Source organism: Planococcus citri, chromosome 2, assembly GCF_950023065.1.
Source record: "Planococcus citri chromosome 2, ihPlaCitr1.1, whole genome shotgun sequence".
Classification (NCBI taxonomy): Eukaryota; Metazoa; Arthropoda; class Insecta; order Hemiptera; family Pseudococcidae; genus Planococcus; species Planococcus citri.
This window is the reverse complement of record NC_088678.1, coordinates 83,301,393-83,319,946: the sequence shown is the minus strand read 5'-3', so window position 1 is coordinate 83,319,946 and position 18,554 is coordinate 83,301,393. Positions and strand designations below refer to the sequence as shown.

General features: G+C 33.6%; 1 protein-coding gene across 1 annotated transcript; it reads right to left on the bottom strand.

Annotated features, from left to right (window-relative positions):
• Positions 1-2,983: 2,983 nt before the first annotated feature.
• On the bottom strand, positions 2,984-17,681 carry LOC135838082 (branched-chain-amino-acid aminotransferase, cytosolic-like). The gene is made up of 8 exons (XM_065353634.1): positions 17,412-17,681; positions 14,551-14,634; positions 10,504-10,656; positions 10,026-10,256; positions 6,429-6,617; positions 6,224-6,338; positions 4,051-4,205; positions 2,984-3,962 (listed from the first exon to the last, which is right to left on the bottom strand). Exons 1-8 carry the CDS (start codon positions 17,457-17,459, stop codon positions 3,729-3,731), a joined length of 1,209 nt encoding a protein of 402 aa, XP_065209706.1. The 5' UTR covers positions 17,460-17,681; the 3' UTR covers positions 2,984-3,728.
• Between the last annotated feature and the right edge of the window lie 873 nt (positions 17,682-18,554).

The following is an 18,554-nucleotide window of genomic DNA, read 5'->3' as shown; positions in this document are numbered from 1 at the left end:
CTTCTATGTAGTATTTTCCATGCTAATTAGCCAAATGTTGCTCGAACATTGACCCCCCCCCCCCCCGCCCCATTTTAGGCCCAAACTTCAGTTTTCAAAAATTCTCTAAAAATGAATTTCAGATGCTGGAGTGCATTAAGTACCTATATCGATGTTTGGTGAATTGTCAAAAATCACGTTTGGCTCAAAAATGGGAAAAAATCAAGATTTTACCAAATTGTGCTAGAATGATGAAATTAAGAATACCTACACTCCGTTTGTTACCTCCCTCGAACCGATTGTAAGCAGTTTTGCCATCAGATTTTTTAATGGTTGAAAGAAGGAGGGTCATTATGGGCATTTTCGTGCCCCTCGCTACTTCGAGACTTGAATGGCCTTTTCTTATAGGGGATGGTCCCTAGTATTAATATTAGGCGATATTTTCCCAGAAAAGCCCATAGGGGGGCTGTGGGGTGGCCCCAAAGTCGAAAATTTCAAAAATTTTTAAAACCACTGCTCGAAAATGTAAAAAATTAAAAGTTGCGAATATATGTTGCTTTAAGGGTAAGCAATGCAGCACGTAACGCTTTTTTCATTTTTGACCTTTTTGGGGGTTGTGGTGGGGGTATTTCTATTTTTGAAAATTTTGAAACCCCCTTTTTTGACCCTTCCCGTCGAGCCCCGCTAATGCCCTTTTCATGGTTTATTGCTACTAGTAGTAAGTTCAATTGATATCATTTGCAACCCCCTCACCAACTTGGCTCATATCGAAAAATTCAATTTTTGACTTTTTTTTGAGGTCCATATTTTGGGAAACCATGAAAAGCTATCGAGGTCCGGTTTGCGGCAAATATGTTGCATTTTACTTCTTAATCGACTGGCATGCTTGAATTTTTATTTCAAGTCAATTTTTGACCTCATTGTTGCAGATCACTTTTGGGGGTGGCGAACTTTGAGAACCCCTGAAAAAAGTTCTAAAGTGAATTTTTTCAAACTTTGAGCTGAAATGGTCTTAAATACATGTGTTTAACCAATATAATATGCGAATGCGATATTTTAATACAATTTAGTCATTTTGGCTAATTTTATCAAAAAAAGTAGTGTTTTAACAACAGGCATAGCATTTCCGGCAAAAGTTCTGAAACTTCAATAACACTTTTCTCAGTCCCATTCCAACCGATTTTAAAAATTTTTCAGTATGTTATGTATATCCTTATTAGGTATCCCCACAAAAATTTTCAACCCCCTCCCCTTATATTTACCTTCAAAATGGCGTATTTTTCTACTTATGTTATGCTTTTTAACAATAATAAAAATTGAGGCAGCCAAGTGCTCTGTAGATGAGTGTAGCAAAAAAATCTGACGTCATATTCGTGCTCAGCGGTATCGAATCATAAAAAAACTATACCCTACTCATTAATTCTTAGTTATTTTCCCTAAAATTCCCATTTTACCCCCAACCTTCCCTATGACACATTTTTACACCATTTTGAAGGATAAATATTTAGGGGAGGGGGTTGAAAATTTTTGTGGGGATACCTAATAAGGATATACATAACATACTGAAAAATTTTCAAAATCGGTTGGAATGGGGCTGAGAAAAGTGTTATTGAAGTTTCAGAAAAGGGGGGCTCTCCAAAAAGGGGAGGGTGTGTGGATCTGAAACATTCCACGCGGAAGTTTCTCAATGGTACCTACCTCCCATGCTTATATCAACTCGAACGATTTCGGTGACCATTTCACCCCTCTTAGGCGCCTATAGCCTTTATGTATTTTTCAGTGAACCCCTTCATTTGAATGGTTGCAGTTTCGCCCCTCTTGAACATACAAGGGAAGTTGATACATCATTACATCGGAAATTCGACATAGATTCTTTTATCTAGCCACATATTTTTCGCTAAAATGCAATGCGGGGGAGAAAATCGCGAAAAACTGATTTCGGGGGAGGTTCCACCCCTATTGAGGGGGTTCCGGACCTCGTAGGGGCCAGGACTTTTAGTAGGTTGTTGAGGGGACCTCTGTGAACAATATCTGCGAAAGATCGGTTTGATATTAATTTTTCCTGCAAAAATGTCTTTAATGACTGGACTACACCACGAATACACGTAGCTTAACTTTTGCCAGAAAGCTATGCCTGTTGTTAAAACACTACTTTTTTTGATAAAATTAGCCAAAATGACTAAATTGTATTAAAATATCGCATTCGCATATTATATTGGTTAAACACATGTATTTAAGACCATTTCAGCTCAAAGTTTGAAAAAATTCACTTTAGAACTTTTTTCAGGGGTTCTCAAAGTTCGCCACCCCCAAAAGTGATCTGCAACAATGAGGTCAAAAATTGACTTGAAATAAAAATTCAAGCATGCCAGTCGATTAAGAAGTAAAATGCAACATATTTGCCGCAAACCGGACCTCGATAGCTTTTCATGGTTTCCCAAAATATGGACCTCAAAAAAAAGTCAAAAATTGAATTTTTCGATATGAGCCAAGTTGGTGAGGGGGTTGCAAATGATATCAATTGAACTTACTACTAGTAGCAATAAACCATGAAAAGGGCATTAGCGGGGCTCGACGGGAAGGGTCAAAAAAGGGGGTTTCAAAATTTTCAAAAATAGAAATACCCCCACCACAACCCCCAAAAAGGTCAAAAATGAAAAAAGCGTTACGTGCTGCATTGCTTACCCTTAAAGCAACATATATTCGCAACTTTTAATTTTTTACATTTTCGAGCAGTGGTTTTAAAAATTTTTGAAATTTTCGACTTTGGGGCCACCCCACAGCCCCCCTATGGGCTTTTCTGGGAAAATATCGCCTAATATTAATACTAGGGACCATCCCCTATAAGAAAAGGCCATTCAAGTCTCGAAGTAGCGAGGGGCACGAAAATGCCCATAATGACCCTCCTTCTTTCCTCAAGATTCAGTTGCTAGAGGTTTCAAAATGGATTGAAATCACTTCCAATCGACTCAACATGTTGAAAAACGAAGTAATTACACGTGCAAATAAATAAAAGTTTATATTAAATACAAAAAAAAGGTACGTATGTGTTGGATACAGTGATAAGTCTCTATCATCTATACAAAAATAATTACTCGAGAAGAAAATTATGAATTAAGTAAGGTAATTGTATACCGGCGTCAATACTCGGGAATAAAATAAATAAGAGAAGGTATTTTTTCATTCGTATCAACTATAAAAATTATAAAAATAGTCGCCTATAAGAATAGGAATTCCTACAATTTTGAAAATACTGCCAATAAGTCATTTTTATTCGATCAAAAATGGTTATAAAAAATGAAATGAAATTATTAGGTATGTAGGTGAATGGTATGTACTTGTTACACAAATTTTGACAAAACATTTCAATGTATCTGTAGAAGCATCTATCTATTCGAGATTTGTATTGTATTTTCGACGAACGAAAAATCGTTCGTCTCAGTGGTAAAATAAATGTAGCAAAATAACATTAAGTTACTGGAAATTTACATTTTTTTTTTTTTTTTTTTTTTAGATAAAAATACTTTTAAAAATAATACTTAAAATGTTGCTGTGACATTGATTCGATATGTACAATAAGGAATATGTGAAGGTAGGTATTTAAAGAGGTTATAGGTACATTGCTGCATTTACAGAAGTATGTACCTAGTCGATATGATATGCAAATTACTTATACCTACACGAATCGGAAATGATCGTAGAGGGAGAGAGAGGAGAAGAGGAAGCAGGTACGTACACTTTTTAAAATTTTAATAAGCTAATTGCATTCTGTAGTCTTCGGTATACATATTAGAGGGCCTAATGATATGAGCCCATTCGTGCTGTGTTCGACCGAATTGTATATCGGTTAATGTTTTGAGAAAACGTTGATGAATTGGATTTATGTGCTCGCAAGTTGGTATTCGAATAAGTTGATCTTTGTGCAATATTTCCGATATCGGGCATACTACGCAGGCTGTACCAGTTCCAAATAATTCCAGTAACTGTATTCGAATAAACGAATGAAATTTTAGCAAACAAAAATCATATTTCTGTCTATACATAGTGATACGGAAGTCCAAGTCGACGTACTTTATTTTGTTTTTTCATGGAGATGATTTCTTTCATTGTGATAGGTTTTTCGACCACGTTGAATTCATTCCAGTCGCGAGCGATTTCCAGCAAAGATCGGCGTGTAATACTTGGCAAAATCGTACCGTCTAACGGAGGTGTGAGTAATTCTCTCTCTGCAAAAGTAAAATACGTAATCGAATAAATGAATTGAACCAGAAACACACGTAATTTAAGAAATTCGAGGTGAGTAGTAGCAAGGATATGTGATGAACTTTAAATTGAACTAAAATACTTCTTATCTATGTAGGTAGTCAGGTACCTACGATTTTCTTTTCTTCTTTTTTTTTATTTTAGAAAATGATTAAAGATCGGTTCACATTATAGTGCAAGTAGGAAGCGAAAATAAACGTTATCTCATTTAAAAACATGTGCGGGTCATTTTCCTTTTTTTTTTTTTTTAGAAGAAATCTCCCTTGATCTTTGAAAACAAGCTGGTGTAGATACTTATCTCATTAAATTTTTTTTCAAAGAGGGAGGTTCTATGCAAAAGGAACTAAGATTGATTAGGGGTCTTGGGGGGAGGGGAGATTTTTGAAAAGAATTATTTAGAAAGGTTTTGATTGAAAATGAATTGAAAAAAAAATCACATACTTTAATAATTCATATTTTGTCATTTTTTTCCCATGGTGGGGGGGGGGGGCGTGCAGGGCGGAGATCCCCATACGGCTGTTAACTGTTTGCGCTTTTCGTAAATCGTTTGCGCTTTTAATCATTTGCGCTTTTATACATCGTTTGCGCTTTTGAAAAGCAGGGGTTCCCAAACTTGTTAGTAACATCTAGGCACCTACTGGAAGGTGTTAGTACACAATACACATACAGAAACATTTCTTCACTTCAACAGAGTCCCATAAATAGGTACCTACTCACATTTCTCTTCCCTTATAAATAACTAGAATGGGTAAATGATTGATGTAAGTTGTACTCAGCACATACGTAAATGGGTATGAGAGTATACAGGTACATTGTACATATATGTATATGCGTCTTACATTGGTAGGATACATTCCTAACTACCTACATGCCGTTGACTTTATTAAATAAAGTGTGTTATCGATAAACGTTGGTTATTGATACTTTTAAATTCAAAAAACAACGGCTTTTTCCAAAATGGCCCTACTTTGGAAGGCCACCATTCCACCGCAGGGGCACGTGGGGGACTGAAAATTTTTTTGGGGTCATTTCAACTCATAATCTCCAACATACTTCAATTTCGCACTTCAATTTCAGCGAAATTGAAGACTATAAATTTTTTCCGCTCCACTCTAGTGCATAACTGCATAGGTACTTATTTTCATGTTCTTTTTTAACTAATTTTCTATTTGTTGTACGTTTATTGAAGATTCGTGTTTTTTATATCGAATTTTAATTCGCTTTTTTTATCTTCTCGCGTTTTTAATTGGTTATTTTTACTCGTTGTGTTGTTGCACTTTTTTAATTGATAATAAGTAAAATACAGAACTGTTTTTATGAACTTAACTATACATATTATCATTTTTTCCTTCAAAAAGCACCAACCTACGAAGAAATGCTGAAACTTACAGAAAATAATTCTCAAAAAATTAATATTTAAATGCTGTTTTGGGAACCACTGCTACTCTGACAAAATTTTAGTAAAAAGCGCAAACGATTGAAAAAAATACATCGTTTGCGCTTCCGTTGATAACAATTAGAAGCGCAAACGATGATTTGCCCCCCATACAAAGGGCCAAAACTGCAAAACATCTTAGAGGATCAACAAAGTTTTTTTTTTTTTTAAAAAAAACGAGAGAAAACTTTTGTCGCAGGTTAAACTTAATTTTTTATTTTATATCAATTTTTTTCACTTGGGGAGCTTTTTGGGTCAACCAAATAAATTCCAAGTTGAAGGGACTAAAACTTTCCGAGTCATTTTCTACAATTTTGAAATCTACGAGTAAAAAGATATCGACAGAAAAAGGAGCCAGCCTAGGCAACCTATTCAACATGAAAGTAGAAACAAACATCGAACGCAGCCAAGATAAGTACATTATTTTAAAACTTCAGAATAATTTCATTCTCGATCAAATAGCATAAAACAGCTTTTATCGATTTAATTCGCACCAGATTTTGATTGAGTAAAAATGTTTGTTTTTTTCTTCAATTTTTTACTCACCTCCTTTATCATTAATATAGAAAGCGAATATGGTCATTGTGCCAACTTCTGCTAATTGTTCATTTTCACCAAATAACCACAATACTTGTTGGCAACCTTTTTTAGCAGCTAGCTCCTGAAACAAAAACCAACCAAAGAGATAACGAAACATTGCCTATATGTGGGATATCAGTAGATAATTATACCTAACTTGAGATGATCTTACTTGAACGTAGACTGAAGGGGCGTAATTTGCTCCCATTTTTACATTGCCACAGCCTCCGGGCCATGCTCTAACAAAACTCCCATCTGCGTATAGTCTCACAGGTTTCGAACCTGTTTCAAAGTAAGGACCGCAAGGACTCAATATCACGTAAAATAACGCTTTGGAAATGGAACTGACGCCTAATGTTGGCTGAAAATTGAGAACAAAAATTTATATAGAGGCATGTAAATAATGAAAGTCTTGAAAAACTCATATGAACTAGTTGTTGAAGGAGAATAAGTAATAATATTGGAAGCCTGAAATTTTCAATTTTTAAAAAATGTGATTTTCATTTCAAATTTCAAATTGATCGTTTCTTACGTTTATTCCCTTAATCTCCTCTCTTCCTCTTCGCAAAAAAATGTTCACTCTCGGCATAGATCATCAATTTATTTTTGGTATTATTTTTTTAAAACTCAAATTTCACCCATTTCTCAATTTAAAAAAAAAAAAAAAAAAAAATGAAAATTTGATCAAATTAAGGAAGACGACTGAAGTTAAATTTATGCTGCATTGTCGATATTCAGATTCCATTGGATGGTGACTGTTTTTTTGATTCTTTAATTTTGACTCAAAATTTATTTCCTCACAATTAAAATTTATTTCCTCACAATTAGTGAGAAGGTGTGCTCGATGCAACGAATAAATGAACATTGACTTTAATTAGTCAGAAGTGGTAAAAAAAAAAAAAAAAAAAAAAATGGGAACTCGACAAATACCTATTACGCTTTTAATTGGTTAATTTACGGATCAACACGCTTAAGCCACGAGAACTAAAGTTATTTTTTTCACGATCAAATAACCATAGCACATGATTATTAGACTGGCCATACCGAGTGTCCAATCACATGTACGAGTACTTAATTTTAATCACGTGGTCGTCAACAAAATCAATGCACAGCGCAACTAATTACATTAAATTACTGACGTAGGTATTCACTACCCCCTACCCCATTGTACGTGGCTACATTTTAATCTCTTCGTTATTTATTTTATGTACGCGAAATTCAACAAAAGGCAATTGCATGCAGAAAAACTGAACAGTTCTCATACTATATCTGCTGCGATAAGCGTCTACACATTAGATATAGGTATTTGAAAAGGCAAACGAAAAATAGATTGGGATACTCCGTATAGGTACGTGAATCACATTCTTCAAAGGCGTGCTCGCTACGTTTATTACTTACGTAAACACCTCGTACGATTAGATTGGAAATTCTCACGATCAACGTAAAGAGTGATCGAGACTATCACACACAAACGTAATTTTTCCCCTTAACCGTTTTCTGCGCTTCTTCGACGAATTATTTAATTAGTTTATTAGCATACGAGTATAAGGTAATGCGTTTATGAATGAGTATCTGTGTTTATTTATGAGCACATATTTTTTGATTAGAAAACTTTTATCGATAACGTAGGTTAGGTAGGTATACGCCACATGGAATAAAGGTGAACACAAATAGACATTGTTGAGTACAAATTCGTAGAAATTACGTATTACTACGTTGATTGATACCTATTAACATTATTTTACGAGTATATTTCAGAATACCCATCATTGTTGCATTATTACACTTCATACCACGTAACTTGGGAAAATTTCCATATTTTTTGCATAATGAGTTACCTTGTTGGTTAAGATTTTTTGTATTGCGGAAAAAAAGCTCTTTAGAAAACCAAAGTGCAAGAATTTTACGATGATTACGATATTTGTTGAAAACAATAATTATCTAATTTAAACGAAAGATAATGGTCTAGTTTTTATCTTTTTTTTAAATAGATAGTTGAATATACATAATTGAATACATATTTTAAAAATTTATATGTAGATAGTTATTTTCATCTTCATCTTCGTTTGACATAAAATTCAAAATTAAAAAAAAAAAAAAAAAAAAAAAAAAAAAAACTGTGCAGTGTAACGATAGTTGGGTTGCCTATTTTCAACTTACAGGAGAAAATCTACAATCTACGTAATTAGTACGGTATTTACAAATTAACATTTTATAGTTTCTATTTCTCTTTCTATTCAATGAGGAAACCCTTTTGGTGGGAAAATTTTAGCGTCATCGAAATTTAACGGTTTCGGTGAGGATAAGTTGTTTTCTGACTACTGAACAGTAAAGACAGTTTTCAAGTTACAATTTACTTTTTTAAGGCTTGAAGTGATTTTTTGTAATAAGTATGTAATTTTTGAATTGTGTAGTTGAAGAAAAATTAATGCAATCTCGTGAAACTTATTTACTGCTTCGCGTTTTATTTCGTGATTTGGACATTATTATTTTTCTGAACAATGATCCAAAGATGGTGTCGAGCACAAGGTGTGCTTAGATGGAGAGATGACCAAGAGGTGAATTATCAGAAGAATTGGTAATAAGTATCAGTCTATTTTAATACCATGTTAATCCCTCCTGTAAAATGTGCTCCTCAAATAAATCTTCTTTTACTCAGACAATATACGTTAACCGATAATAATTAGGCTATTTGAGCGAATATCTAATGCCTCAGACAGATGCATTCATTTTCTTTTGAAAATTGCCCCAAAGTAGGGAGCAGTTTTCTTTCATAACTAATGGCTAATGCGAAAGTAGCGCACTTAGACATCAACCATATCTACTCAAAAATCAATTCAACTGATAGAAGAAGGACCTGATAAGGTGATACCCGATGAATATTCATTTCAAAGGTGGTAAGAAAAGAATTGTAAAACAAAAAAACTCCCTTACATTAAAGAACATTGTCCATTCACTTTCCTTTTGAATACCGAATACCTGTCTCGAATACCTAATTAGCAAGAGACCATCGTATCTGTAACTTCTCCCGTTATCAAATCAATTTACTCTGCTAATAAAAATAATCCTCAATATTTAAAAAAAAAAAAAAAAAAAAAATGAAATGAAATGAACCATTTGTATGCAGAAGAAAATATTATCTTGATATAGACAATTTTTAAATATTACATAATACATTTCTGTGAATTAGGTATCTATGAATTAAAATTTAAATTAAAAAAAAACACATGTTACATTGTAAGTGCGTTCAATGTACATGTACGAAGGAGAACAAGGCTGTTAATTTGAATTTTTTGAGGTCATTCCTGCATATATCTACGATGATTGTACACTTATAGATTTCGTGTATCAGTCTGTGTATAACTAGATGTACTTCTACCTACCTAGTACCTATAAGTTAAGGTATGCTTATGCTATTGAACATTCAAAGGGCTCGCTGATTTCACCAGAATGTCCTAAGTATCTATAATGAAACTTTTCACACCCACTAGGTTATCTCTTAGCAAGAAGCATGATTTGAAAATGATGTTATGGCATCACCTGGGCCTAATATACGTTGTACGATATCTTTACAACTTGATTTCGAATTATAATTAGCTTCAATTTCATTTACTCGTATATTGTCACTGACCCATGTTCTGATAACTTGAACGAGTAGGTAAGTTATATAGTTAAAGATAAGAAAGAAACTTCAATAAAATGCGGCAAAGATTTGCTGAAAACATCGGCAATACAGTTAAGTGAGGAAGTAGGTAATTGATATACTTACATCGACTCCGATTAAGGTTGGTCTGATGTATAAACTGGCATTTTCCGCCATAGGTATGTACTGCTCGTCGATATTAATCAGTTTTTCTAAATAATTCAGCAATAGGTGTGTATCGACTCTAGGTAGGCAGGCTCGAATCGCTGATTGATTCAATCGTTGTAAATTCAACTGAGGTCTGAATAATCTGATTTTACCGTCTACTCCACGATAGGCTTTCATTCCTTCGAAAAGCTGCGAGATAAAAATCGTAAAATTAAAAATACGAGTTGGATAATAGGTATGCATTATTTTTGAATCATAAGCATAAAATTTCTAAAGCACTCCAAACGTCCAATAGGACAAATAGTGAAAATATTGAGTACCTATTCTGGTTTTGCATGAAAAGGTAGGATGACCGAAGACGTTTGGTTCACTTGTAATTAGTATGAGAAAGTACCAATCCCACAGGTAGGCAATAGTGATGGAAAATTTAACATACCGTTGTTGCATAATGCAACACTTTGGCAGCCGGATGCAGGTTGATGTTTTCGAAAGGTGTAATTTTGGGGCTTTGCCAACCACCGCAACTCTTGTCGTATTCCATTTGTAACATATGCTCGGTAAAAATTGTTCCAAACTTTGGTATCGTATCCTGCGAATAAGTACAAGAAAAATTACATTATGCCTACACCTACCTAATAGGTGTATTAATCGTAAGTAACAATTAAGTGATTCTATTTTCGCAGCTAATTTTTATTCAAAACATGAATCGTTGCCTCGTGGCTTGTATCGGAAAATTACAGTATTGCTCGTCAGATTCACCATTTTGAAAATTGATACATATCTACCTACGATAGGTCTAATAATTGTAAAAGCGATAAGCAGACAAATAAAATTACCAAAACGTGTTAATTATTAAGTAATTAATTAATTTTCGCATTTTGTAAGGGCAAATAAGTACAGGAAATATCCAGCCAGGAACATGTCATGTCGAGATATTTTACGAAACTGTCGTAGCAGTTATGCGTATCTATAGGAACTTGCGTAATTCACCTAGGTACGCACTATTACTTAATTAATATTCATAGACAAATGATAAACTCATAAATACATCTGTAGAACATGGTTTTTAGGTACGCACAAAAAAAAGTAAGTCAGTGTACCTCATTTAGGTTGTCTAAAGGGGTGGAATAGGTACAAGTAGAAGGCTAAACGACTCGAATGCACATTTTATGAATACGATCATCTGATATCTGACGTGTGCTTTTTGAAAATTTAAGCTGCCCAAATATCCCCCCCATACATATTTTTTTGATTCGAGACAAATCTTTGAAATTTTTATGCATGACAATTGATCGGATCGAAACTGAAATTAGGTAAGTGTACCGAGAGTTTATTTCGTGTGTGCCCCTAAAGATGGAAATTATTTCGAGAAATCGAAAAATTATCTTAAAAAATGCTGAAAAAATAAAAGAATTTGTGGAAAAAATACTTAAGCAATTTTGTTAAAAAACAGGACTTTGGTTTGGCAAACTAATCAACGCTTTTTTTGTTTGCAAGAGTACAACTTTCACGTGCGATATTCAACTAATTTGAGATTTTGCAATTCAACTTGTAGTACTTATGTGAATTATTAGCAATTTTTCACTGAAGCAGCGTCCCACGACACAAATGGACACCAGATTCGCACTTAACTTGCACTATGAGGGTTTTTTGGGACCGCGAATTCATTCCCGGCGTCAGATTTCCACCATGACGCTTCCTTCTACTGAAAATTTGCCATTTTTTGGACTCAAAATGAGTTGGAAAAAAGTTGTCAAATTTTGCATTCTTAATGACGTTTTCTGGCTAATTTGAGCATGCTGATTTCAAAAATGACGTTTGTTTTGCAATCCGACTCGTATTCGGCGAAATATTCGCAATTTCTCGCTAGAGAAATCGCCTATGACTAAAATGGATACCAGATTCGGACTGGGCTTGCTCGAATTAGTCGAAAACGACCCTTTACTCGACTTTTTTGAAAATCAAAAAAATCCAAAAAATCCAAAGGGGTAGGTATATTCATACATTTTTTTGGGAAAAAAAACTTTTTGTCACCAATCGAACTGAAATTTGGGCTACGGGGATTTTTTGGGACGGCGAATTCATTGCCGGTGTCAGATTGTCGCCAAGACGCTTCCTTCTACTGAAAATTTGCCATTTTGTGGGCTCAAAATGAGCTGGAAAAAGGTTGTCAAATTTTGTATTTTAAATGACGTTTTCTGACTAATTTGAGCACGCTGAATCCAAAAATAACGTTTGTTTTGCGATCGGATTCGTATTCGGTGAAATAGTTGCAATTTCTCACTTGAAGCAGCGTCCCTGGGCAAAAATGGACACCACATTCGGGCTCGGCTTGCTCGAATTAGTCAAAAACGACCCTTTACTCGATTTTTTTGGAATTCATAAAAATCCAAAAAATTCAAAGGGGTACGTTCATACATTTTTTTGGAAAAAAAAACTTTTTGTCGCCAATCGAGCTGAGAATCTGGTTCGGGGGGTTTTTTGAGACAGCGAATTCATTTCCGGCGTCAGATTTTCACCAGAGCGCTCCATTCTCTCAAAAACAGCCATTTTTGACATTAAAATTGACCAAGAAAAAAGTTGTCGAATTTTGGGATTTTAATGTCGTTTTCTGACTAATTTGAGCACGCTGATTCCAAAAATGAAGTGTGTTTTGCAATCAGACTCGTATTCGGTGAAATACGCGCAATTTCTCACTGATGCAGCGTCCCTCGACAAAAATGGACATCAGATTCGTACTCGGCTTGCTCGAATTGGTCGAAAACGACCCTTTGCTCGACTTTTTTGAAAATCAAAAAAATCCAAAAAATCCTAAGGGGTATGTTCAATATGTTCATACATTTTTTTGGGCAAAAAAACTTTTTGTCGCCAATCGAGCTGAAAATCTGGTTCGGGGGGTTTTTGGGGACGGAGAATTCATTTCCGGCGTCAGATTTTCACCAGACCTCCCCATTCTCTCGGAAACGCGCTTTTTTCAAATTAAAAATGACTTGAACAAAAGTTGTCAAGTTTTGCAGTTTTAATGTCGTTTTCTGACTGAAGCAGCGTCCCTTGACAAAAATAGACATCGGATTCGTACTCGGCTTGCTCGAATTAGTCAAAAACCACCCTTTACTCGATTTTTTTGAAAATCAAAAAAATCCAAAAAATCCAAAGGGGTTAGTTCATACATTTTTTGGGGGGAAAAAACTTTTTGTCGCCAATCCAGTTGAAAATCGGGTTCAGAGTTTTTTTTGGGACGGCGAATTCATTGCCGGCGTCAAATTTTCACCAGAGCGCTCCATTCTCTCAAAAATAGCTATTTTTGACATCAAAATTGACTTTGAAAAAAGTTGTTAAATTTCGCAATTTTAATGTCGTTTTCTGACTAATTTCAGCACGCTGATTCCAAAAATGAGGTTTGTTTTGCAATCAGACTCGCATTCGTTGAAATATTCGCAATTTCTCACTGAAGCAGCGTCCCTTGACAAAAATGGACATCGGATTCGTACTCGGCTTGCTCGAATTAGTCGAGAACGACACTTTACTCGACTTTTTTGAAAATCAAAAAAATCCAAAAAATCCAAAGGGGTTAGTTCATGCATTTTTTTGGAAAAAAAAACTTTTTGTCACCAATCGAACTGAAATTTGGGGTACGGGGGTTTTTTGGGACGGCGAATTCATTTCCGGCGTCAGATTTTCACAACAGCGCTCCATTCTCTCAGAAACAGCCTTTTTTGACATCAAAAATGACCCGAAAAAAAGGTTTCAAATTTTGCACTTTTAGTGGCGTTTTCTATCTGATTCGAGCACTCTGAATCCAAAAATGACGTTTGTTTTGCGATCCGATCCCGAATCTGTCAGAAAACATCTTTAAAAGTGCAAATTTTGATGGTTTTTTTGACTTTATATTATTGAACTTGAAAAAGTGCATTTTCCGAGTAGAAGGCGACTTCGTCGGGGCAATTGGACACCGGAATTGAATTCCCCGTCCCAAAAAACCCTCCTGGCCGAAAATTCAACTCATTTCCACCGCAATTTCGATGAGTCATTTTTTGGGTGAAAGAGCTGCATTTTAGGCCAAAAATTGGCCCATCGAAATTACGGCGTAATCTAGCTTAATTTTTGGCTACGGAGGTTTTTTGGGACTAGGAATTCATTTCCGGTGTCCAATTGCCGCGTCGAAGTCGCCTTCAACTCGAAAATTGAATTTTTTTAAATTCAATAATAAAAGTAAAAAAAGTTCGAATCCGTCACCAATCACCTCGAGACGTCGAAAAAAGGCAACAAACTTTCAACTTTCTAGGTCAATTTGGCGAAATTTTGTTTTTTTTTTCATTTAATGTGGACCAAATTAATTAAAAATTATCTTTTGGATTTTTGTGCCATTTGGGATTATTCTATTGCAAATGAAGTTTCATTTCGTTTACCTATTTACTTGAATTAAAAACACGTAAATAAAGAGACAGGTATACATGTATAGGTAGGTAATATTAGGCATTACCTTTTCGTTGCTGGCGTGAGATAAGGCGGCATGTTTTTTACGAGATAGAATGTGTTGTATACTTCGTACTCGGTTGCATTCATTCTGGAAAGTTTTATCATCATTAATATACCTATTAACGGTGCTTCTGCGTGATAGGTAAGTATATGTAAGTTAGGCAAGTAAACAAGTACATACACAGATATGAGATATCTAAATATGATATAATGTAAAATACGTACGATCGTACGATCGTTCGTAAAAGTACGTAAAAATAGCTTAAATAAAAAAAAATAAAGAAAAAAAACAATAACAAAGGGTGCTTCACAATAAAGCTGCAATTTCGTAAAAATATAGGAATGCTCGTGCAAGTTGAACGTCAACGTGTTTTTGAAATTATTTACGTATAGATTTACGCATTTAACTCTGTATTACACAAAAGAATGTTGTGGTAAGCAAGTACCATACTATGTAGGTTCCAAGTGTTTATAGATTCATCTTATACCTTATCAATCCAAATAATATAAAATTGAGATGGTCAAGACTGTGACGTAATAACCTATCTAAGCTATTGTTGACCGATTTCGATGCTTACGCGAGTGAAAAAAACGGGGGTGTGAATGCTCGTATTACTCTATAGACTTTGATTGAAATTGATAAGTACCTACGCGAATTACGAGCAAGCCTTTGCGAAAATCCCTCTCGCGTCAATAGTTTCAATAGTATAGGTCCCTCTCAGCTATGCTCTTCCCGCTCAGTTCGCTCTTCATCTGCAATTACCCACGTAAACAATGTAGTGTTGAGATTGAAGGAATCCAGTAAACCACTTGTCAGCTATCTTATCTCTTATCTCATCTTATCTCAACGTTATACTCATCTAAAAATTTCTATCGAAGTTAGCTTATATAATATTACGCAACGAGCCAATTAAATTATATAAAAGTTACATGTTACCCAGGTATGATTATTTATTTCGTAAATAGATCTTTCATTTATCGGTTCCTATTTTTCCAATAAATTAAATCATCTGTTGTTAATGGCCTTGCGCTCGGAATACATCAAAACATGGCGTGATCTTATTACAACGCTTACTTATTTTTCAATTTTTTGACATCATCATCATCATCATCATCATCATCTTATTTCATTATCGTAGGTAATCCAGAATACCTACCTAAGTACCTACGTATTACACGATGATATTAATGAACACAAAAACATCACGCTTGCGAAAAAAATTAAATGTTTACAAATTTTCAAAAGTCAAGGAATTACCTACATGTAAATATTATTGGGAAAATACAAAAGTTTGCAAATATTCACGATCAAAATCACGATAAAAATATTCAAAATGAGGAGTAAATGATTTTTAACTTGATGGTTTTTATTTTGAAACGTTTCTTACAAAATCGAGAGCCAAGTGAAACGTGATATTTTTCCACTCATTAAATCAATCTTATTATCTGCATGAAGAAATTTTCATTTCATACAATGAAGAGCATAATTATTTTCGAAGTTTTGAAATATGTACATATATTAAAAATTGATAAAAAAAATTATACACTTTGTCAGACAGGTAACTTTGAAATTGATAAATTTCTAGCAATATTATGTATATGTACTTAAATGGCGAGAAAATTGCAGGGGAAAAACGTTTAATTTTGCAAGGTATTGATAAAATTGTTAAAAATTAAGAAAAATTTCAAAAATATTGTAAATAAGTAATTGGAAATTCATTCGTTGTACCTATAGTTGATGAATGACATTTCCAAACTGACATATTTTCAAAATACCTAAGTATGGATTATTTCATATTTTGAACAAATACAAATTCCCAGTTACTTTCTGGAAAGTTTTTGCAAGTTTCCAAAATATATATTTCTGAAAATTTATCATTCCTAAGACCGATAGTTTAACATTTTTTCCCAATTTTGAAATTTTTTACTCGTGTTTAGAAATTTTCTCTCTGAATTCAACAAATGTTTCTGCACAAATTTTGCACAATTTGCTATTCATTTTTTTAAAAAAATTTCTGTTTTCCTGGAATTTTTCTCGTCCAAGTTGAAAAATCTTCTTCATAATCTACTTTATTCAAAAATTTGGAAAAAAGTATTCATTTTTGTACTTGACAATTTGTTTTTTTTCAATTTTCAAAAAATTACTGAAAAAATTGTAGGTAATTTGAAAATTTTTTTGTATCTATATTTTTGGCCTTTAATGTATCATCATCATTGATCATTTCCAATGAATTCAAGCTAATTATACTAAAGAGGATTTGTTGTCTTATTTTATCCATTATCTTTTTTACTATATTTCGAAAAAGAATTAGATTTTAAACGTTGTTTCTAAATACTGATCCGTCTTCTTCCCCACATATCAATGCAAACAGAGTAATTTTCAGTTCTGAAGCTATTCTTATTGTTTTGCTCAGTTTTTGGACGTTCAGTCAATAGTATCGAACTCTCGATGGTTTTAATCGGTTGGAATTAACGTCTCTATACCATGTCTGAACAACTGCATAGAAATATCAACGTGAAAAAAAAACCGAAACAAAAATAAAAGATCATAACCCCAACCTAAATTGACTCATCAATAGGTAGGTAATGTGACCTGTGTTCTAAACTTTCCTAGAACGAAAATTATAATGAATTTGCAAATTATCTTCTTCGCTCGATTCGATTCACGAAGAAATAATCAACAAAGTAGGTAACTACCAGCTTAATAGATAGGTAGAAATTTACCTAAACCTGAAATATACAGGAGGAAAATAATCGACAATATTCACCAAATCTCCATAAAAAATTTACAAATCATATGAAAACTTTTAAAAAAATAAATTAAAGTCTAAAATAATTAATTCTAAAAAAAAAAAAAATGCTTACTTTTAGCTGCTTCATTACACGATAAATCCAAGAACTTTCACCGGGCATTTTAATAAATTAATTAAAAATAATCTCGCACTCGAAAAAAATCTCAAAAAAAAATTAATAAAACAAAAAATGCACTAGCATCACGAGTGCACTAGAAAAAATTTTAATGAAAATCTCGTTACGAATTCCACACTTCGAATAAGTTAATTGAATGAGACGATATGATGAGTGATTGTAAGTTTTGTTCAAAAGATAATTAACTCGCTTAATGCATGAATTAAAAAGACAACGCAGTGTAGCCAATTTCAGCGATCGTGAGCATCTGTGTAAAGAATATAAAGAATCATCGTTCGTCGATTGGTTCATTAATCGTAAGCACGAGTATATCACGATGTAATTCTCTATTTACCTAGGTACCTAATACCTATCAATATTTATGAAATTTCAAACAGGGTACCTGACCTGTCCAGGAAATGTATTCCTTGGTAAGTATCCGAAAGCCGAATTTAATCACTAAGCACGCAACTAGGTGAAGAATTCAGGCTTAATGAAATCGAAACTTTGGAAAATTCATCAAAAACTTCCATAGCACGTGCGAGCAGCGAGTGCACATCGTGTAACAATATTTTTCTGGGGAAAATATCGATTTCACTCCAAAAACTTATCGTTTTTTACTATTCTAAGATGAATCATTCATTATGTATATTACAAGTTTTTTTTTTTTTAAACAACTTTCACTCGGTAGAAAAAAATGAAAAAAAAAACTCAGGCACTGATGCGTTAGAAAAAGTTGATTTTCAATTTATTAAAATTTCAATAATTTTATTCAAAATTATTATTTTATTTGAAAAAACAAAACATCATAAAATGGTTATAACCTACATTATTTTGAATTCTTGAAATGATTTTGCTTCGATAAAACATATCATTCGTTCTTACATACAATAAATATTAAATCACTATTTTTTATTAATTATTATTCTTTTCAAATAAAAATTTTAAGATTATTATCAAAATTACTCAACTTTTTTTTCTTCAGATTTATCAGTCTTTTTGCCAATTGCCAATTTTTTCTGAAATCGTCGATCGTTCTCAAATTTAATTTCCTAAAACTGGAAATGACTGGAAAACTGTTCGACTGTTTTTTCCTCAAAA

Coding starts and splice junctions, on each gene's coding strand:
- LOC135838082 (XM_065353634.1), bottom strand. CDS start 17,459: ATGCCCGGTGAAAGTTCTTGGATTTATCGTGTAATGAAGCAGCTAAAA. Junction 6,339..6,428: donor CCCCTTCAGTCTACGTTCAA/GTAAGATCATCT, acceptor TTTTTGTTTCAG/GAGCTAGCTGCTAAAAAAGG. Junction 4,206..6,223: donor CTATATTAATGATAAAGGAG/GTGAGTAAAAAA, acceptor TTACTTTTGCAG/AGAGAGAATTACTCACACCT.